The sequence below is a fragment of the Cervus elaphus genome, chromosome X (assembly GCF_910594005.1).
Source record: "Cervus elaphus chromosome X, mCerEla1.1, whole genome shotgun sequence".
Classification (NCBI taxonomy): Eukaryota; Metazoa; Chordata; class Mammalia; order Artiodactyla; family Cervidae; genus Cervus; species Cervus elaphus.
The window spans coordinates 61863456-61886337 of record NC_057848.1 but is presented as its reverse complement, the minus strand read 5'-3'; the positions used below and the strand labels follow the sequence as shown (position 1 = coordinate 61886337).

Below are 22882 nucleotides of genomic sequence, written 5' to 3'. Positions count from 1 at the left end.
TAGTGGCGTTGGGCTTAGAGATCTCTTATAATGTCAAGAATGGGCTGTGTGTTCTCTCAGGTTCTTTTTCCATTGAATGGATCCAATTTTTTTTCACAGTTGATCTTAATTATTGGAATGATGAATTGAATGAATCATTTGTGGTTATCAACTGTGTGGTTCTTAATACCATTCATTTATTTAAACATCCTTCAGCTCAACTAAGTCATCTCCTGGTGACCTCTGATTGAACCATACATTTGAGATCGTTCACAGTTTACATGCACTTGAATCAAATGCTAAAAACAACACAGGCAAAATGATGTGCTTTACATTTTAGTCCTGTATTGTTCTGTAAAAGTGCATATTAAAGTTTCAGAGATGCCTCCTGCTTTTTAAATAAGGATCACCACGGGGTCTGGCGAGTGGGCAGCTGGATCCTACTAGAAAACAATGCCATCCTTGTTGAATCAATGCATTTGAATTGAAGCTGTGTCCCCAGGGCCAGTCAGCATCACACTGTCTTATCCTTTTGTAGCATAAGAAATCGATTCCCCAGAGCAGCTCAGGTGCCGTGGTACAGGAAAAACAATCCTGCCATTCCACACAACCCCACCTCTTCAAATCTGCACATTTCAGAAAGACCATTCTTTCTCCTCTTCCATGTTGTCAAATCAACACCCCTGTGCCACCCCTGTGCCAGACACTCTTTTCTTCATGGGCTGAAATCCTCCTCTGATACTTCTGGGCAGACCTCACAGGCACAGTTTGTTACCTGGGCCAAGTGACCTCACCACCTTCCAGGCTTTGAGTTCTCAGAGTTGTCAAAAGATCAGGTCAGGGCCCTGAGAAAAAAATGGGAATTTTTCTCCTCCCAGGTTCCCAGGTGAGAATGAGTCCAGATTCTTTTTCACCTCTGAAGTATTCAGATTGGTGTGGAATCAAACTCATTAGAAACACTATGGTAGCATTTTATTCACATTTCTACTTAATCTTCTTATTTCACTGGTCTAAGAGACAATGGAGAGAACACATCTGATCATTAAAATAAACAAAATACCACCCACTAATGTTGGTTACTTTAAAGCAAATTAACCTCTGTACTTGCCGAAGATGGTGGGTTCTTCCCTTCCGTTCCCTTTTCTTTTTTGGTTCTGGTGAATTTGGAAAACAGATGCTGCTTCCGGTAAATAGTTCAGTATCCACATGAGTGCAAATTATGCTTCCATACCAGTGCATTTATTCCAATGATTGCACTGACTGTGTTTGACCATGTGATAATTAGGCCACATTCAGATCACAAAAGGGCTTCCTTGATAGCACAGTTGGTAAAGAATCCACCTGCAATGTGGGAGACCTGGGTTTGATCCCTGAGTTGGGAAGATCCCCTGGAGAAGGGAAAGGCTACCCACTCCAGTATTCTGGCCTGGAGAATTCCATGGACTATGGAGTCGCAGAGAGTCGGACACTACTTAGCAACTTTCACTTTCCCTTTCACATCACAAATCTGCATTCTACACATTTTGGGTTTTCTAATCCAGAATGCACTAATGGCCTATAGAGTGCTTTGGTGTTAGGTGACCAGAAAAGTGTGATGTTCTTTCTACTGGGGAGGTGATAATGAAGGATAGTGGGCTGCAGTCCATAGGGTCACAAAGAGCTGGACATGACTTAGTGACTGAACAACAAGAATAACAAAATAATCATCAGAGAGTACTTTTTCTTATGAGGAATGTTTGCTTGTCATTATAGATTCAAGCTGTGTAAATGAGGGTATTGGGTTGGCCAAACTGTTTTTTCCGTAATATCTTATGGAAAAATGTGAATGAGTTTTTTGGCCAACCTTATAACTGGAGAGATACACACATACCATTTGCCATTGTTCTGGGATGGGTAATTTAATATTCAGGTATGTACAGGTTTAACATGAAGTTATTCATTCCAAATTCATGGGAACGTTTGCCAGAAGAGAAAGTCAGATTCAACCTGTGGCCAAATTGAGAACATTTTCTTTCTCATCCATTCTCTCTGATTTCAGTTCTTTCTTCCATTTAATTGTGTGAGCACCTTAATCAACTCTGAGCCAGGTGAAGAGTGTGCAGTGAAACATGTTGACTGAGGGGTGGACTGGGCAAACGTTACCTTCCCCATAACGGACCTGTGGGCATTTAAAAAGAGGACTGCTTCCTTAATGGGAAGTAACAGTGTCCTGATGGTGGCTTTTGAGGTACTAGCAGGTAACTCTGCTTCTGCCCCTGATGAAGGCTGTCCCTAGACAATGAGTAATTGCCCATGAGTGACTAGGTGTAATTGGGAATAGCGCCCCCTGAGCTACCAGTGGAATTAGGCAGTGTCTGTTGGAAGAGGACCACTGTTCTGACAGGTGGGGGCAGATGAACAGAGGAGTAAGGCAGAGTGGGAAGGTAAAATCTGGGGAACCGGAGGGATTTGGGAGAGATTGAATCCCTGGTTCAAGTTCTGTATCTACTTCATCCATCTGTATCTACTTCATCCATGGCGCTAGTGGTGCTCTTGGAGCTTCCCATCTAGACAAGAAGACACACCTCAATCAGATGCTTCATGCATTCACCAAAGAGGTATTGAACTTTCTACGTAACAAACATGGTGGGTGCCATGAAGAAAAGATACATGTTATGAGAGACCTGACCTCACCTGGAGTGTTGGTGAACTTCACTGATGGAATTTCATGATCCAAAGAAGTGAGACTTGAGGTGAGATATCACAAATGAATATGAAGAATGAAGAGCTATTTAGGCAAGGGTGTGTAAAAGGAACCTTCCCTAAAGAGGGATGAGCAGGTATAAGGAGATAATCCAGTAGGTTCTAGTACATTACCTGAAGGCCAGCATGTCTGGAGCAGAGCACATGATGGAAGAAGTGAGTAAAGCTGAGGCTGAAGAGATAGGAAGGGGGCAGCCCCTTATAGGCCTACCTGTTCATGGTAAAAAAAAAAAAAGTGTTTAAGCATTTTTGTAATAACAATGTTAAGCCATTAGCAGGTTTTCAGTAAGATAATGTTTTAATTAGTTCACTCCAGCTATAAGGAGGTGGAGAATGGATCAAAGCAGGAGCCCCACTGGAGGCAGTGGGAGTCTTTAGGAGGCTGCTGCAGTGGACTAGACCAGGCACAGTTGTGACTTAGACTGGGATGGAAGCAGTGGAAGAGAAAAATGGATGAACTGTGTGACCTTGGGCAGGTTGCTTCACCTCTCTGAACCTAAACAGGCTTATTTTCCTTCAGGTTGGGCCTGTCATATCTAGTGATTTAAGAGCACGTTTTGCTCGTTCACATCATCTGCCTGCTATAACCTCTCTTGGGATGGCAACTATTCAATAAAACATTCCATCCACACTTGATATCTGAGGGAAAGACAGAGCTAGCTTTGAATTCTTTAGAATTGTATTTATTGCAGTTCCTTAAGGTTGGTGGGCTGGATGAGTTGTACATTTTGGTGATACAGGTGACTTTGAAATGAATGAAGAAACACTGACACACTGCTACACCTGTTATTCCTCTGATCCTAAAGTACTGAACAAAAGGACTAACACACATCTCCCCTGTATTCAGCAGTAATTAAATACAACTACACTTATTTAGGAAACTGATAACAGTAGAGAAATGTAGTGTCAGCTATCTGAAAAGAGACAGTCCAAGGACTACCTTTTGTTCTTAGAGTTAAAAACACTTCCAAATAAAACTAAAAAGAAAATGCCTTTCAGGGTTATGATATCTTTCCTCCAAGCCTTTGAAACTTGGCAAACATTTCTTGCCAGCTCATCACACTAAGCTCTGTTGTAAACTTACATAAAACTTACACAAGCTTCATTCAGTAGGGAACAAATGGCTCTGTGAGTAAGGTTTTTGATTCTAGGTGTTCCAGCAACATTCCTGGTGAGAGTAGGAAAACATCGAAACTAGATGCCTAAACCTTTCAAATGGCTTGGATCCATGTGATTGATCTTTGTTATAGCTAAGGTTCTCTGGACAGTACTTTGTCCAAGACATCTTTGGTGATGGCAGTGATGGGGAGCTAGCAAGTGAACAGGAGATGGCAAGAGTGAACATTGACATTTTAGGAATCAGTAAACTAAAATGCACTGGAATGGTCGAATTCCTTTCAGATGACCATTGTATCTACTACCGCGGGCAAGAATCCCTTAGAAGAAATGGAGTAGCCCTCATAGTCAACAGAAGTCCAAAATGCAGTACGTGGGTGTGATCTCAAAATGACAGAACGAGCTCTGTTTGTTTCCAAGGCAAACCATTCAATATCACAGTAATCCAAGTCTATGCCCCAAAAACTAATGCCAAAGAAGCTGAAGTTGAATGATTCTATGCAGACCTATAAGACCTTCTAGAACTAACAACCCTAAAAGACGTCCTTTTCATCATAGAGGACTGGAATGCAAAAGTAGGAAGTCAAGAGATATCTGGAGTAAAAGGCAAGTTTGGCCTCGGAGTACAAAATGAAGCAGGGCAAAGGCTAACAGAGTTTTGCCAAGAGAATACACTGGTCATAGCAAACACCCTCTTCCAACAACACAAGAGATGACTCTACACATGGACATCACCAGATGGTCAATACTGAAATCAGACTGATTATATTCTTTGCAGCCAAAGATGGAGAAGTTCTATACAGTCAGCAAAAACAAGACCAGGAGCTGACTGTGGTTTAGAACATGAACTCCTTATTGTAAAATTCAGACTTAAATTGAAGAAAGTAGGGAAAACCACTAAACCATTCAGGTATGACCTAAATCAAATCCCTTATGATCATACAGTGAAAGTGACAAAGAGATTCAAGGATTAGATCTGATAGAGTGCCATTGTACAGGAAACACTGTACGGGAAGCAGTGATCAAGACCATCCCCCTAAAAAAGAAATGCAAAAAGGCAAAATGGCTGTCTGAGGAGGCCTTAGAAATAGCTGAGAAAAGAAGAGAATCTAAAGGCAAAGGAAAAAAGGAAAGATATACCCATTTGAATGCAGAGTTCCAAAGAATAGCAAGGAGAGATAAGAAAGCCGTCTTCAGTGATCAGTGCAAAGAAATAGAGGAAAACAGAAGGGGAAAGACTAGAGATTTCTTCAAGATGTACATATGCCTTTCAAGTCAGGAACAAGACTGACAAGGATATCTGTAGTCACTGTTTTTATTCAGCTTTATTAATGAGATCCTAACCATTTCATTGGGAAAAGAAAAATATAAGGGTTGAAAACATTTTATTTTCACAGAAGGCATGATTGTCTACACAGATAATGTACTAAAATATGTAGACAAATGAGAATAACTAATATAAGGTTCCACAAGGTTTCTGGGTATAGGCTCAATATATAAAAATCAACAGTGAGCCTCTTCAACAGGAACAATCAAGGAGAAAATGTTATAAAGACAAATTCTAACAACCAACATGGCATCCAATATTGGTATCTCTTTTCCCATGTTTCACTTGTTTCAGGTCTTATGTTTTTGTAAGGTTTGCCCATCTGCCCTCAGTATGTTTGGATCAAGAAGTTTGTTCTTCCTTTCTTCTAGGTCCTCTAACAAGAAATTAACTAATTTAGACCAAATAACAAGTGAAGAGGAGACAGGATCATTGGGAAGAATTTAGAGAATATACCTATCCAGTGGTTTCTCTTACAGGTCCATAGTGACTTTTCTATAGCTACTGCTTCTGTACCAGCTTATTCAAAATTCAGTTTGTTCGTATCTCTTAAGTAAAGGACTTGACAGCTCATTAGAGAATGTACTCCCTCACCTTGAGTGTATTCAAGCAAGAAATCTATCAAGTTACTTTCTTTTTATTAATACAATGGACTACTGCTGCTGCTGCTGCTGCTAAGTCGCTTCAATCGTGTCCGACTCTGTGCGACCCCATAGACGGCAGCCTACCAGGTTCCCCTGTCCCTGAGATTCTCCAGGCAAGAACACTGGAGTGGGTTGCCATTTCCTTCTCCAATGCGGGAAAGTGAAAAGTGAAAGTGAAGTCACTCGGTCGTGTCCGACTCTTCGCGACCCCATGGACTGCAGCCTACTGCGCGCCTCCGTCCATGGGATTCTCCAGGCAAGAGTACTGGAGTGGGTTGCCCTTGCCTTCTCCACAATGGACTACTCAGTTCAGTTCAGTTGCTCAGTCGTGTCGGACTCTTTGCCACCACATAAATCACAGCACGCCAGGCCTCCCTGTCCATCACCAACTCCCGGAGTTTACTCAAACTCATGCCCATCGAGTTGGTGATGCCATCCAGCCATCTCATCCTCTGTCATCCCCTTCTCCTGCCCCCAATCCCTACCAGCATCAGGGTCTTTTCCAGTGAGTCAACTCTTTGCATGAGGTGGCCAAAGTACTGTAGTTTCAGCTTCAGCATCAGTCCTTGCAATGAACACCCAGGACTGATCTCCTTTAGGATGGACTGGTTGGATCTCCTTGCAGTCCAAGGGACTCTCAAGAGTCTTCTCCAACACCACAGTTCAAAAGCATCACTTTTTTGATTTTTCGGCACTCAGCTTTCTTCACAGTCCAACTCTCACATCCATACATGACCACTGGAAAAACCATAGCCTTGACCAGACGAACCTTTGTTGGCAAAGCAATGTCTCTGCTTTTTAATATGCTATCTAGGTTGGTCATCACTTTCCTTCCAAGGAGTGTCTTTCAATTTCATGGTTGCAGTCACCATCGGCAGTGATTTTAGAGCCCAAATAAATAAAGTCTGACACTGTTTCCACTGTCTGCCCATCTATTTCCCATGAGGTGATGGGACCAGATACCATAATCTTAGTTTTCTGAATGTTAAGCTTTAAGCCAACTTTTTCACTCTCCTCTTTCACTTTCATCAAAAGGCTTTTTAGTTCCTTTTCACTTTCTGCCATAAGGGTGGTGTCATCTGCATATCTGAGGTTATTGATATTTCTCCCGGCAGTCTTAATTCCAGCTTGTGCTTCTTCCAGCCCAGCGTTTCTCATGATGTACTCTGCATATAAGTTAAATAAACAGGGTGACAATATACAGCCTTGACGTACTCCTTTTCCTATTTGGAACCAGTTTGTTGTTCCATGTCCAGTTCTAACTGTTGCTTTCTGACCTGCATACAGGTTTCTCAAGAGGCAGGTCAGGTGGTCTGGTATTCCCATCACTTTCAGAATTTTCCACAGTTTATTGTAATCCACACAGTCGAAGGCTTTGGCATAGTCAATAAAGCAGAAGTAGATGTTTTTATGGAACTCTCTTGCTTTTTGATGATCCAGCGGATATTGGCAATTTGATCTCTGGTTCCTCTGCCTTTTCTAAAACCAGCTTGAACATCTGGAAGTTCATGGTTTACGTATTGCTGAAGCCTGGCTTGGAGAATTTTGAGCATTACTAGCATGTGAGATGAGTGCAATTGTGCGGTAGTTTGAGCATTCTTTAGGATTGCCTTTCTTAGGGATTGGAATGAAAACTGACCTTTTCCAGTCCTGTGGCCACTGCTGAGTTTTCCAGATTTGTTGGCCTATTGAGTGCAGCACTTTCACAGCATCATCTTTTAGGATTTGAAATAGCTCAACTGGAATTCCATCACATCCACTAGTTTTTTGTAGTGATGCTTTCTAAGGCCCACTTGACTTCCTGTTCCAGGATGTCTGGCTCTAGGTGAGTGGTCACACCATTGTGATTATCTGGGTCGTGAAGATCTTTTTTGTACAGTTCTTCTGTGTATTCTTCCCAACTCTTCTCAATATCTTCTGCTTCTGTTAGGTCCATACCATTTCTATCCTTTATCGAACCCATCTTTGCCTGAAATGTTCCCTTGGTATCTCTAATTTTCTTGAAGAGATCTCTAGTCTTTCTCATTCTGTTGTTTGCCTCTATTTCTTTGCATTGGTCACTGGGGAAGGCTTTCTTATCTCTCCTGGCTATTCTTTGGAACTCTGCATTCAAATGGGAATATCTTTCCTTTTCTCCTTTGCTGTTCGCTTCTCTTCTTTTCACAGCTATTTGTAAGGCCTCCTCAGACAACCATTTTGCCTTTTTGCATTTCTTTTCCACGGGGATGGTCTTGATCCCTGTCTCCTGTACAGTGTCACGAATCTCCGTCCATAGTTCATCAGGCCCTCTGTCTATCAGATCTAGTCCCTGAAATCTATTTCTCACTTCCACTGTATAGTCGTAAGGGATTTGATTTAGGTCATACCTGAATGGTCTAGTGGTTTTCCCTACTTTCTTCAGTTTAAGCCTGAATTTGGCAATAAGGAGTTCATAATCTGAGCCACAGTCAACTCCCGGTCTTGTTTTTGTTGACTACTCACCATATAAACCAAAATAATGCCATTTGCAACAACATGGATGCAACTAGAGATTATCATGCAAAGTGAGCTAAGAAAGAGAAAGACATACCATGTGATGTCACTTATATGTGGAATGTAGAGTATGACACAGATGAACCTATCTATAAAATAGAAACAGACTCAAGGACATAGAGATCAGATTTGAGGTTGCCAAGGAGGAGGAGGGGAGAAGGATAGACTTGGAATTTGTGGTTGGTAAATATACACTATTAAATGTAGAACTGGTCAATAAGAAGGTTCTGCTGTATAGTACAGGGAACTTCCTCCATTCTCCTGAGATAAATCATAATGAAAAGGAATATTTTTTATATATACATATGTATTTATGTAAAACTGAGTTACTTTGCTGTACAGCAGAGATTGGTTCAACATTGTAAATCAATTCTGCTTCAATTTTTTAAAAAGAAAAAACACTTCATGTATATAAAAGAACCCAGATAAAGTATGTTTGCATGTGTATGTGTGTGTATGCTCTCTAAACTTATAATCACTAAGGACAAAAAAACCATGACTTTGAACAAGTATATACCTTAAATGAAAATAAAGGACCAAAACATCTTCTAAAGAATAAGAAGAAAAAGCTTTCCATTTATAACTACTATAATGGAGTGAGTCCCCGATAGGAAAAGTAGAAGCTTTCATAGGAAAAAATATCATTTCTGAAACATGGAAACACTGTCGCACTAACTAAAACACAGCCTTTGAACATAATAGGAATTATCCCACTTTGTTTAATGAAAGGACAAAATTGACTCTATTTTAGTGAGCTCAGAATGTCAGCTACTTTCAAGCACACAAGCTCTATTTCCTTAGTTATTTATGTAATTTATGAATAAATACTAGAATTAGAGTTTATTTGCAAGGTAAATTGCAAAATTTGAATGGAAAAAAAATTCCATTTACATAGTAGCAAAACCCATAATAAGTTCGGAGCTGTACCTAACAAAATGTATGTCTTTTAAAGAAATATTATGAGCTTTTATTGAATTCCATAAACAATGAACAAAATTTAAATAATAGAAGATATATACCATTTAAATTGTTTGGAAGATTCAATATGATACATAAATCAATTCTCCACAAATTAACTTGCAGTTTAGTGCAATTCCAATCAAACTCTCCAACAGTTTTTTTTTCTAGAACTTGGCAAACTTGCCCTAAATCTATGTGGAAAGAGGGTAAAGATTAGTCAAGAATCTCTACAGAAGAAAAACAATATGAGAGTAGCTCTATAAGATGTTAAGAATTGTTATTCACCCATATTAACAAAAATGTGATATTAGTACAAAGACAGACAAATGTACCAATAGAACAAAATCGAAATTCCAGAAACAAACTCATACATATATGAGAACTTGGTTTATGACAGAGGAGACATTACAAATCAATAGAATAGTCCTGGGAAAATTGGCTATGTAGATGGAAAAAAAAATTCCTACCCTATACTATACAGAAATGGAAACTCAAGATGGATTAATGATATAAATGTTAAAAGCAAGAATTATTTGATCCTGAAAAAGATGAAGAATATCTTAATGATCTCAAAGTAGGGAAAGGTTTCTTAAAAACACAAAATGAAAACTATACAAGATAGATACATTTGCCTTCATTAAAAATAAAGACTAGTTGATGAAGTATATACCACAAAGAAAATTTAAAATAATGCATCATTATGGGTGCTATGCACCATGGTGGGAGCTATTTTTAGTTCTTATAAATAAGGAAGGATTAACATCTAGAAGGAGACGGGACATTAATATCTAGAGGAGAAGGGACGCCAGATGATGAGATGGTTGGATGGCATCACCGACTTGATGGACATGAGTTTGAGTAAGCTCCAGAGTTGATGATGGACAGGAAAGCCTGGCGTGCTGCAGTCCATGGGGTTGCAATGAGTCGGACACGACTGAGCAACTGAATGGAATATCTAGAAGCTGTACTCTAAAAATCATTATGAGAAAGACAGATATTCATTAGAAAAACGTACAAAGGATATTAGCAGGCATTTTACAGAGGGATAACCTGATTCAACTATGGTGGTGGTGGTGGTTTAGTTGCTCAGTCGTGTCTGACTTTTACGACCCGGAGGACTGTAGCACCTTGGCTCCTCTGTCTATGATTTCCGAACTGCAGTGGCCCTCATCTTGCGGCCCAGCGATCTGGGCCTGCGCGAGGAGGCTGCCAGGACACATTATACACGCCCACACCGTACGTCCTGGTATTCTACGTTGCCAGCGCCGCAGCTTCCACTTCTGGGTGTCGTGGCCACCATCTTGCTTCTGTGGAAACGGCAGGAGTTCACAGCAGGAGTTCAGAAGCGAAAGTTCTGAGCTGTGAGTCTCTGTGAGTGTAGCCGCAGTCATGCCGTCTTTGCCAGTGCGCGTCGCAGTGGTATGCTTGAGCAACCAGAACCGGAGCATGGAGGCGCACAACATCCTCAGCAAAAGAGGATTCAGCGTCCGGTCCTTTGGAACAGGAACAAATGTGATGCTTCCAGGACCAGCACGTGACAGGCCAAACGTCTATGATTTCAGAACCACGTATGAGGAGATGTACAAAGACCTCCTTAGGAAAGACAAAGAATACTATATGCAGATTGGCATTTTACAGATGCTGGAAAGAAATAAGACTATTAAGCCCAGGCCGGAGAGGTTCCAGGAGTGCACAGATCCGTTTGACCTCATCTTCACCTGTGAAGAGCGAGTGTATGACCAGGTGGTGGAAGATCTGAATTCCAGGGAGCAGGAGACCTGCCAGCCTGTGCATGTGGTCAACGTGGACATCCTGGACACCCACAAGGAGGCCACCCTGGGAGCGTTCCTCATCTACGACCTGTGCCAGTCCATCCAGCGCATGGAGGACATGGAGAACGGGATCGACAAGCTGCTGCAGGAGTTCGAGGGAAAGTACGGCAGGAGCTTCCTGCACACCGTCTGCTTCTACTGAGCCCAGCCTTATGTCCATCCCACCGCTTGCTTGAAGCCATTTTCTTGACTTTCCTTTTGGTAGTACTTTTTGCTTCCTGATACTTGCTTGGATCCTTAGTTATTCTGCCAGTGGACGTTAGCAATATCCAGTAAACGGTACTGTATGCAGTGAGAAGATACGGAAATACCAGATCACAAACAAACGTTTTTCCCGTCCCACTTTACCTTATGAGTACAATCTTGACTGTAGTTTTTTTTTTTTTTTTCGTTAACCGAAAAAGAGAAAACGGTTGATAGACATTTCCCCCAAGACATCTGCCTCTCACCAAGCGTCTCTTTTCTGGCTTCCCTAATTGCTTAGAATGTAAGAATTCCTGAATAAAGCAACAGGATCAGCTTTTGAAAAGAATTCTGCCACAGATGTGAATGGTCATTAGTAATAATACTAACAAAAGGTATATTGGAGTGGGTTGTAATTTTCTTCTCCAGGGGATCTTCTTGACCCAGGTATCGAACCTGGATCTCCTACATTGCAGGTGGATTCCTTACCGGCTGAGCCACAAATGAGAAAAGGTTCTCAACCTCTCAGGTAATGAGGAAAAGGTAAGTTAAACTCAAAATAACTTTTCACAAGGGTCAAATTAGCCAACATAAAAAGATGTTGACCCTTGTCTTTCCCAAGGGAGGGTCAAATTAGCAAAAATTAAAAAGCACGATCATGCCAAATGGTCATACCACAGAAAAATGCGGGGGAACTTGAAGTTCTAGTGGGAATATAAATTTATACACCTCCTTTGGACAGCATTAGCAATATCTAGCAAAGTTGAAGATGTGCATGCCTTATTATGGTCCCAAAGTCCCTCTTCTAGATGTTAACCAGGGAGAAATCCTTGCATGTGTGAGAAGACATAAACCAGAATGTGTATTGCTCTATCAAAAGTGAATGGCCAGATATGAGAATGAATTAGTATTATCAGTGGCACTTTGAATGATTGAATGGTATCCACCCATTCATCAATAAAGATGAATCTGGAAAATAGTGTTGCATGTACAAAGTGATTTGGAAAAGGATGTGTGCTACATCTGTGCAAAAGAATAGGGAAGTGGACATTGCCATGCCAAAGGGTTTCTTGGGGCCTTTGGGTAGTGGGCCACACATAGTCCAGAAGGTTCCCCTGAGGAGATGGTTGGAAAAGTTAAGTCCTATCTTCTGGAGTTTGACAAATCTGAAGTAGTGGAGCAGGCAGACCCTCCTGGACAATTTCACTTAAAATATTCTCTAAGTTATTGTTCTTACCCTTGAAGAAATCTTCCTTTACCTTATAGAAAAGCCTGGTGTCATACCATCCATTATTGTGGCAGTGACTCAGGTATGCAGTGTGGTGGCTCTCTGCTGGGAAGAGTAGAAGGGTCAGGTGACTCAGGATTTTAGATGAAGAGGCTAAGTTTATCACGGAAACTGTGTAGTTTTCTTCCCTCTCTTTATGCATCACTGAAAACTGAAAGGGTTCAGTGATTATTTTTTTAATCACCTAACTTTGGGTTGGTTTTTGTGCAAGATTAAAAAGTCTTTCCTTAAATATTCAGCAGAATTTTCAGACCTTGGCTGTATTAATAATGAAAGTGATGCTTAGATGCTTAAAATACTTTCTCCCCTCCTCATTTCCCGTTTTTTTGTTCCCCCTCTCTTAGAACATAAAAGATGAAGGCAGTTCTGAAGAGTAACTTTTCAGTTGATTAATCCTCTTGAACTCAGTATAGCTTTCAAAGGGAGAAAGGGCCACCAGCATAGATCAAATCAGGACCTCATCTCATGTGGCTACCCAGGTTCCTGTTGCCATAGTTTAGGTGGTAGGATTCATGGGTCCTGGTGTTTGATCTAAAATCCTCTCTGCATGTATGATAGGATGTGACTGAACGGTGTATTTCTTTGAATCTTTCTGTCCATTCTGGGAACCTGCAATTACATACATTTGTTGAGATACAGCATGGTGCTAATTATAGAAACTCACTTTTTTCATCTCATTTTGGTATACTTTGCACATTATATGAGTGTGTATGCATACTCTTTTAATATCACTAGACGAATGCTCAAATCAGCAAATAATAGAGGAGTTTGGACCCAGTCCACTATTTAAGAAAAGACATTTTCATCATTTATATGAACAGATCCATGGTTGGAGTTTTAAAACTCTCTATAAGCGTCAAAAAGATTTTCTTTTCCATTTATTTTTATTAGTTGGAGGCTATTTACTTTACAATATTGTAGTGGTTTTTGTCATACATTGACATGAATCAGCCATGGATTTACATGTATTCCCCATCCCGATCCCCCCTCCCACCTCCCTCTCCACCCGATTCCTCTGGGTCTTCCCAGTGCACCAGGCCCGAGCACTTGTCTCATGCATCCCACCTGGGCTGGTGATCTGTTTCACCCTAGATAATATACATGTTTCGATGCTCTTCTCTTGAAACATCCCACCCTCGCCTTCTCCCACAGAGTCCAAAATTCTGTTCTGTACATCTGTGTCTCTTTTTCTGTTTTGCATATAGGGTTATCGTTACCATCTTTCTAAATTCCATGTATATGTGTTAGTATACTGTATTGGTCTTTATCTTTCTGGCTTACCTCACTCTGTATAATGGGCTCCAGTTTCATCCATCTCATTAGGACTGATTCAAATGTATTCTTTTTAATGGCTGAGTAATATTCCATGGTATATATGTACCATAGCTTCTTTATCCATTTGTCTGCTGATGGGCATCTAGGTTGCTTTCATGTCCTGGCTATTATAAACAGTGCTGCGATGAACATTGGGGTGCACGTGTCTCTTTCAGATCTGGTTTCCTCAGTGTGTATGCCCAGGAGTGGGATTGCTGGGTCATACGGCAGTTCTATTTCCAGTTTTTTTTAAGAAATCTCCACCTTGTTCTCCATAGTGGCTGTACTAGTTTGCATTCCCACCAACAGTGTAAGAGGGTTCCCTTTTCTCCACACCCTCTCCAGCATTTATTGCTTGCAGACTTTTGGATAGCAGCCATCCTGACTGGCGTGTAATGGTACCTCATTGAGGTTTTGATTTGCATTTCTCTGATAATGAGTGATGTTGAGCATCTTTTCATGTGTTTGTTAGCCATCTGTATGTCTTCTTTGGAGAAATGTCTGTTTAGTTCTTTGGCCCATTTTTGGATTGGGCCATTTATTTTTCTGGAATTGAGCTGCAGGAGTTGCTTGTATATTTTTGAGATTAATCCTTTGTCTGTTGCTTCGTTTGCTGTTATTTTCTCCCAATCTGAGGGCTGTCTTTTCACCTTGCTTATAGTTTCCTTTGTAGTGCAAAAGCTTTTAAGTTTCATTAGGTCCCATTTGTTTATTTTTGCTTTTATTTCCAATATTCTGGGAGGTGGGTCATAGAGGATCCTGCTGTGATTCATGTCGGAGAGTGTTTTGCCTATGTTCTCCTCTAGAAGTTTTATAGTTTCTGGTCTTACATTTAGATCTTTAATCCATTTTGATTTTAGATGCAATTCTAGAATTCTCAATCACCTTAGTGATGTTCTTCATGAAATTCCACGAGGGCATGGGCTTTGTCTGTCTTGTTCACTGTGGTAGGGCCCAGTGCAATGCCAGGCACATGGTAGGACTTCAGTATTTTTTAAATGAATGGGTGGATAGATAGATGGATGGATAGGTTAATGGATGGTTGAAGAGAAGAAAGGGAGGAAGGAGAGAGGATGGTAGAAATCTGTTTTGAGAAGGACTTCCAGGAGGAAGGTGTTCACTTTGCCGGAACACTGACTTTTATATTTAAAATGTCTGACCTCTTACTTCAGATACCCAGAGTGGCAGCCACAGGATACATGCTATTTATGATTTTGAAAATGTTTGAAGCCCATTCCAGGGAGTAAGAGAAGAAGAGCACAGCAAAGCTGCCCTGCTCCTTTTTTGGCTTTAAGTTCAAACATAGCATTCAAGATGATACAGGTATTTGATTGTGTAGAGTTAATATTCCCCCAGAAGGTAGAAACAGATGAAGTATAAATAGCTTCTTTAAATTTTTTTTAGGAAACTAATTTAGGAGAATGGCTTCATACAGAAAAGTGCACAAATCCAAAATGAACAGCTCAGTAAATGTTTACAAATTGAACAGACTGTTGTAACTAGCACCCAGATCAAGAAAGACAACATTACAAGCGCTCTAGAGGTCATTCTTCTGCCCTGTTTCAGAGTATACTCCTCACTACCTGGGTAACCACTGTAATTTCAAACACCATAGATTGGATTTTCCTATGCCAGATATATGTGTGAATGGCTTATTTAGCTGACTGTGATGTTTTCAAGGTTCATTCATGTTGTTGCATATATCAATTCTCATTTATTCTTATTGCTGACTAACATTCCACTGTGTTGTATTTCTGTAAGATTACAAAAAAATCAGAATGAACTTTTTGGCCAACCCAGTATGTATACACCGATTCGGATGTATGTTTTTACTTCTTGGCTATTGTAAACAAAGTTCCTATGAACATTTGGGTACGAGCTTTTGTGTGGACATATATTTTCAGTTCTCTTGGGTGGATGCCTAGTACTTGCATTGCTGGGCCCTGTGGTAACTGCAGGCTTAACTTTTTGATCAACTGCCAAACTTTTCAAAGTGGCTACTCCATTTTATGTTCCTGTCAGTAGTTGGTAAGAATTCTATCTGCTCCAGATCCTTCCCAACCCTTGGTATAGTCAGTCTTAATTTTTAGCTATCCTGATGGGAAATCTATGTTTTCTTCTCCATAGGTTTTGATGCCTTGTTATACTCAGAACATAATTTGAAAGCTGACTTCTATAGATTACCTAATCTTTAGGTCATTTCTTATCAAAGGCATTAATTAGAACAACTAACCTTTCCCTCTCTTTTCTGAAATATGTGGAAAAAGCCTTCAAGGTTTAGCTCAGTTGCTTCTTCTACCAGAAAGCCTTTCCTGAGTCCTCTTCACCCAATCTATATGTGTTGACTTCCCTCTGAAGGCTCATTTCCTTTTTGTGTCTTTCAACAGAGCCCCAACACAAAGTAGGTGCCTAAATATACCTTTGTTGAGTGACCCTATTGTACTACTAGACTCTATTCTACTGTGTTGGCCAAGAAGTTAATTTTGAACTTGGCCAAATGAACTTCTTGGCCAACCCAACACATCCAATTATCTTTGCGCCAAAGTTCTAGAAGGGACTTAGATGTCATCTGCCCAATCTTATCACTTTATTGGTAAGAATCTTGAAACTCGAAAGATGAATGGGCATAGCCCGACAACCAGAGCCTAGTGGGCATGTCTCCTGACTCCTGTTCCAGGGTGCTTTCTACCTATTCAGACAAGCTTCTTCCTGCATCTTTGCTTCCCCTCTGCCGTTAATTCTCAGAGACAGAAAATTTCCAGGGCTTAAATTGAAAGTCAAAGAAACAAACCTCTTACGATCATGGAAACTGCATTATCCAGCACTGAAAACTACCGTCAGTTAAACCAGAGAAAGGAAACTTGAAGTGACTTTTCAGCAAATACAGTTTTTAATGATACACATATAATATCTTGTTTTGTTTTATACTCTGATCATGATTAAGAATTTCAAATAGCTCAGGAAGAATTAAGAAGATTTACACCCACATTATTACTCATAACCACTTAGAGCAAAGAAAGAAATCTTTTTAAAAGATGTTTATTGCTTTCATACCAAATGAGAATCTGAATTAAAATGATTCCCAGCACAGTCTTTCGGGTTGAAAGTACATTCAGCAGTTTTCAGAATCCCTTGTAATAACAACAATGCTCTGTAATTTCATGGAGTTTGTAGTTCTTCAAAGGAGGTTAGGGGAAGATGCTGTGAACATGAACTTCCTGATCCCCGTCATGCCGTGAATGCCCTGGGCCAATCTTGTTATCACCTGCTCCTCAGATGGAGAGTTTAACACTCTGCCTGGCTGTCCAGGTTTCAAGATTTGACCCCATGGTTCGCTGCGAATTTACTTCAAATATAAGAACCTTGGTTCTTCAGTAATTATCTGACCCGCAGTTCCTGGGCTGTAAAATGTGATGATCTTGTACCCATTTCAGAGAAATAATGTATGGCAAGCACCTTGTTCTTAGTAGATCTTCCTCGTATGGTAGCTACTGTTAGATCTCTGCTGGAGAAGGCTGTGGACTAGGAAAAGAGGGCTTTGTGGATTCCCTAACCCAAAATATCCCAAACTCATTCATTCACTTATTTTTTGAGAATAGATTGACAGCTTCCTATTTCTGTAGTGGGGGTGAGGGGCATGCAAATAAAATTCCCACATTTAAGCATGTCACATTCTGTATTGTTTTTAGCTCATTGGTTTCTGTAAATGACAGTTATTACCAGTGCTAAGCTCTAACATACTAAAGGCTAACAATGTTGGAAAGAATATTTCAATCAAAAAACCAGTATATCACACATCATAAAAAGATAAGAACTGATGGATGAGCTAAAGTATCTCCTGTCTAAGTAAATGGTAGAAATAAGCTTCAGGGACTTATGATTTATACTAGCTCCTGGATCTGGAAGACCTCATTGCTCGATTAATGGTCTAAAACAGGCAAAAAAATATGTTTTTCTTTTTTTAAGCCAGGAACACTTTCAGAATGGGTCTGAAATCAGTCATGTGCTTAATCTGGAACTCTCAGAAACCAGTGCTAACTTCTGTTTTCTGGAGCAAATGCAGAGCAAGAGAAGCTGCGAGGAAGGCTGCAAGGGCTGGAACATGCCCTTTGACCCAGAGTCAGGAGACCTGGCCTCTTACTTCAGATCAGTCACTGCTTTAGACTGGGACCCTGCACTTGTCACCTTGATGTTGTGAGCTTCAGTTAATCTCATCTGGAAACTCTCTATCCAGGCAAAACTCTTAATTATAAACTACATCCTGTAGATTTATAGGATTCCACAGAGGTGCTTCAGGGATCACCGAAGGAGGCATTCTGAGATCTTAGTTCTCACCCCTAAGCCAAATATACAGAAGATCACTTCTCAGGGTTGCATTTGAATAAAGGGTTCCATTCGAAGTCCTGAGTAAAGCTGCAGGTGAAGTGATCCTCAGAGTTCTTTGGTTCTAAGTAACCAACGTGGTTCTGAGTAACCAAAGTGGACATCTCATTTTAAAATTACTGATACGTTAGCCAGCCCTTAGCCTACAATGATGGTGGCAATAGATTTACCTACTGTACTACCCAGGTACATCCCAGACCTAGATTGTTTGATTTTGTGATGATTCAGAATCATCACAGGAAGGTTGAATTAAGACAGTGTCGTCTTACTCTTACTCATTTTTATCTCTATGTAGTATATTTCATGGGGCTCTAAGTATACTTAATAGGTCTCTGATAACTAGAATGTTCAATTGATCCATCAGTGCCATTCCTCAGTTATGCTGACCATCAGTAAGTTTATTGAAGCAGACAGTGAACAATTTGAATTTGGGGCAGTGTTTCTCACACTTACATAGATGATGTCATGAGGAAGAGCCAGCAACAAGCCGTGTGTGTGAGTGTTGGTCAATTTTTTTTTTATAGACGTATAGTAAAGGCTGATGTATTTGAGGCATCGAGTTATTTCAGGCAGCCTGCATTCACTGTGACTGAAAATGGTTCTTTGGAGCAATTCTATTTCCAAGTGACTAAAAAACACAGGCATGAAAGCAGAAATCTAGATTCTGTCAGGATACACCCAGCCTCTCCAAGAAAATAAACTGGAGGTGTATTGCACATTCCAGCTTTAAATCTGGCCTCTCTCTGAGTGACAGTGGTGCTATTAATGTCCTTTTACTTTGGGGAGAGAACTTCGTGGCACTATTGATGCTTTTATGTGCATTTCTCCGTTTATTTTCAGCGTGTTTATCCATTTACCTCTTCATTCCTTCATTTTTGCTTCACCTTCTTCCTCTCGAGGCTGCAGTGCTTTTGCAGAAATTTGACTGCATCCATGGATTCTTGCAATCTGAAATAACTGACAGGGTGCCTGTTGCTACAGAGCCAGGTTCTGTGGTAGACACTGCTGTAATACAGTGATGATGAGCTGCTTTTGTTAGTATGTTACTGCATTTTGTAGGGTTATGTTTTGAGGGATTTTCACTCTAGGTGAGGCACTTGTTTAAGATTAGTGAAAGAATCAGTGATTGAATCCAAGATGGAGGTTGGGGAGAAGACTTGAAGGGCATGGGTCCTCCTTTTTTTTTTTCCATTTATTTTTATTAGTTGGAGGCTAATTATTTTACGATATTGTAGTGATTTTTGCCATACATTGACATGAATCAGCCATGGATTTACATGTGTTCCCCATGTAACAGCTATCTTACTCAAACTCTTCCAGAAAATTGAAGAAGAAGGTAAACTTCCAGACTCATTCTATGAGGCCACCATCACCCTAATTCCAAAACCAGACAAAGATGCCACAAAAAAAGAAAACTACAGGCCAATATCACTGATGAACATAGATGCAAAAATCCTTAACAAAATTCTAGCAAACAGAATCCAACAACATATTAAAAAAATCATACATCATGACCAAGTGGGCTTTATCCCAGGAATGCAAGGATTCTTTAATATCTGCAAATCAATCAATGTAATACACCACATTAACAAATTGAAAGATAAAAACCATATGATTATCTCAATAGATGCAGAAAAAGCCTTTGACAAAATTCAACACCCATTTATGATAAAAACTCTCCAGAAAGCAGGAATAGAAGGAACATACCTCAACATAATAAAAGCTATATATGACAAACCCACAGCGAGCATCACCCTCAATGGTGAAAAATTGAAAGCATTTCCCCTGAAATCAGGAACAAGACAAGGGTGCCCACTCTCACCACTACTATTCAACATAGTTTTGGAAGTTTTGGCCACAGCAATCAGAGCAGAAAAAGAAGTAAAAGGAATCTAGATAGGAAAAGAAGTGAAACTCTCGCTGTTTGCAGATGACATGATCCTCTACATAGAAAACCCTAAAGACTCTCCCAGAAAATTACTAGAGCTAATCAACGAATATAGTAAAGTTGCCGGATGTAAAATTAACACACAGAAATCCCTTGCATTCCTATACACTAACAATGAGAAAACAGAAAGAGAAATTAAGGAAACAATACCATTCACCATTGCAACAAAAAGAATAAAATACTTAGGAGTACATCTACTTAAAGAAACAAAAGACCTATACATAGAAAACTATAAAACACTGATGAAAGAAATCAAAGAGGACACAAACAGATGGAGAAATATACCGTGTTCATGGATGGGGCATGGGTCCTCTTAAGTCATTCTTTGGCACGTCTAATCTTCCTATATCTCGTTGATTTGTTCACATATATCTCTTCCTTATTAAAGTGATTGCTGTGAGAGCAGGGTTTGGACTCTTGTGGGATTTCTGGGGTTTAGCACACTGCCTATAGAATTGGCTATGTGCATTATATTCAGTGCATGAGAGAAGGAGATTAGAGCCATAAATTGGGAGGGACTGTCCTAGAAAAGCAAAATGTGGTGAAGATATAGTGCTATGTATTGTTTGGTATTTTCATTGATCTCAAGGATGAGGAAAATTTTAATGATTGAGCTTTGAACTGCAAGAGGTAAAGATTTGACTCTCTCCCAAATATTCATTCCAGTCTTACTCCAAAGGTAGCCTAGATTGTTTTCCTGACGACCCAGTACACAAATGCACTTATCCCAGAAATCAGAAGAAATGCCATGGGATTCCAAAACTTACTGCCATCTGTGCCACAAATGACTGAATTATGAGAAGTTGTTTAGTCAGCAGATAGAAATAGCATCTGCATAGGCAGACAACAAACTCAGATGTCTTTCCTCTGAGATCCAGCTGCCATTCTGACTGATGGCAAGCTCCCAGCCCCTCAAATCCTAGAATTGCAGAGCAGAGGCACTCTACCTGAGTCAGAGACTAGAAAATGTAGGGGTTGCACCTAAGCCACTTTTTTGACACTCCTAAACAAATAGATTCATTTTAATTCATTTGTCTCTTGGACTCAGGTTGACAGATGGGTAGAGAAGTGAGAGAGAAGTATGAGTGACACTTTAAAAAATTGAGTTTATTCCAAGAATGCAAGGCTGGTTCAACAATTGAAAATCTATCAGTGTGACAGATTTGAAGCAGAAAAACCATGTCATTGATAAATACAGAAAAAAAGAAAGTACTTTTGAGTTTTAAAAATCATGAATGAATGCTCAATTTTAAGTAAAACAAAAATAGAAAGCTACTTCTTTAACATGATGTAGTATATTTATTATAAACCAATAATAAACATCATGATAAATGGAGAAATACAAATGGCATTTCCATCAAAAACAGGAACAAGACAGGGATTCCTACATCATTGCTACTATTCAACATTGTTTTACAGATAATCATAGTATTATATATCAAGGAAAAGAAATTAGCTTTATAGATAGGAAAAGTGACAATTATTTGAATACAATATCAGTAGATATCTATGAAAACCAGACGACTAGAGGATAAAATCTCTAGAATGAACAAGAATTTAATATGGTGATTTGATGCAACATAACTATAAAAATCAATTGGTTTTTACTTACAATAGCACCAATTTAGATTGAAATAAGACAAAATGCAATTTACAATAAGATGTAACTAAATCATCTAGGAACAAAATTAGAAAGATTCAATCTATGTGAAAAGCTATAACATTTTATGTAATGGCAGAATGCAATATCTGTTCAAGGCGAGAGATATACCATGCCCCTGTATGGAAAAAATTATTATCTTAAATACTTAGGATTTTTTTTAACTTGAGGTGATGATTCTGGAATTCATGTGGAAGAATAAATATGCTAGCATTGATAAGGAAATCTTGTAGGAAAAAAAGTGTGAGGGGAAAATTCTCATGTCAGAAAAGAACAAATCAGTATGATATTGACCCAAATTGGACAAAGAAATGAACAGATCAGAGTGGAAGTTATAGATACAAGAAAATATGTGTGTGCATGTGCCAGGTTGCTTCAGTCGTTCCTGACTCTTTGTGACCCCGTGGACTGTAGCCTGCCAGGTTCCTCTGTCCATGGGATTCTCCAGTCAAGAATACTGGAGTGAGTTGCCATTTTCTTCAGGGGATCTTTCCGACCCAGAGATCAAACCCACGTCTCTTAAGTCTCCTGCATTGGCAGGTGGGTTCTTTACCACAAGTTATATATGGGAGCCTGCTAATGCTAAAGGACTTAGTGAAGTCAAAAGGAAAGACTGGCTTTTTGTTTTTATTTTTTTTCCATTTATTTTTATTAGTTGGAGGCTAATTACTTTACAATATTGTAATGGTTTTTGCCATACTGTTTTTATTTTTTATTAAAAAAAGTCTTAATTATTTTGTAATTTAGGAAGATAAAGTTTACATCCCATACAGTTCACCCATTTAAAGTATACAGTGGTGGTTTTGTTAATAAGTATATATAGAGAGTTCTGCTACCACCATCACAGTCAAGTTTAGAACAAGAAACCCCATACCCCTTAGCAATAGCTCTCATTTCTTCCCAACCTGCACCCCCCCCATTTAGATAACCACTATTCTACTTTGTATATCTTACTGATTTGCATTTTCTAGACA

At 39.7% G+C, this 22882-nt stretch overlaps 2 protein-coding genes across 5 annotated transcripts in view; both read left to right on the top strand.

Moving 5' to 3' along the window:
- FGF13 (fibroblast growth factor 13) overlaps positions 1-22882 on the top strand; it is a 534447-nt gene that overhangs the window by 137860 nt on the left and 373705 nt on the right. The gene's annotated exons all lie outside the window — the stretch shown is intronic.
- On the top strand, positions 10600-11560 carry LOC122690225 (RNA polymerase II subunit A C-terminal domain phosphatase SSU72-like). Its single transcript, XM_043897280.1, has one exon. The coding sequence runs from the start codon at positions 10690-10692 to the stop codon at positions 11272-11274; it is 585 nt and encodes a 194-aa protein (XP_043753215.1). The 5' UTR covers positions 10600-10689; the 3' UTR covers positions 11275-11560.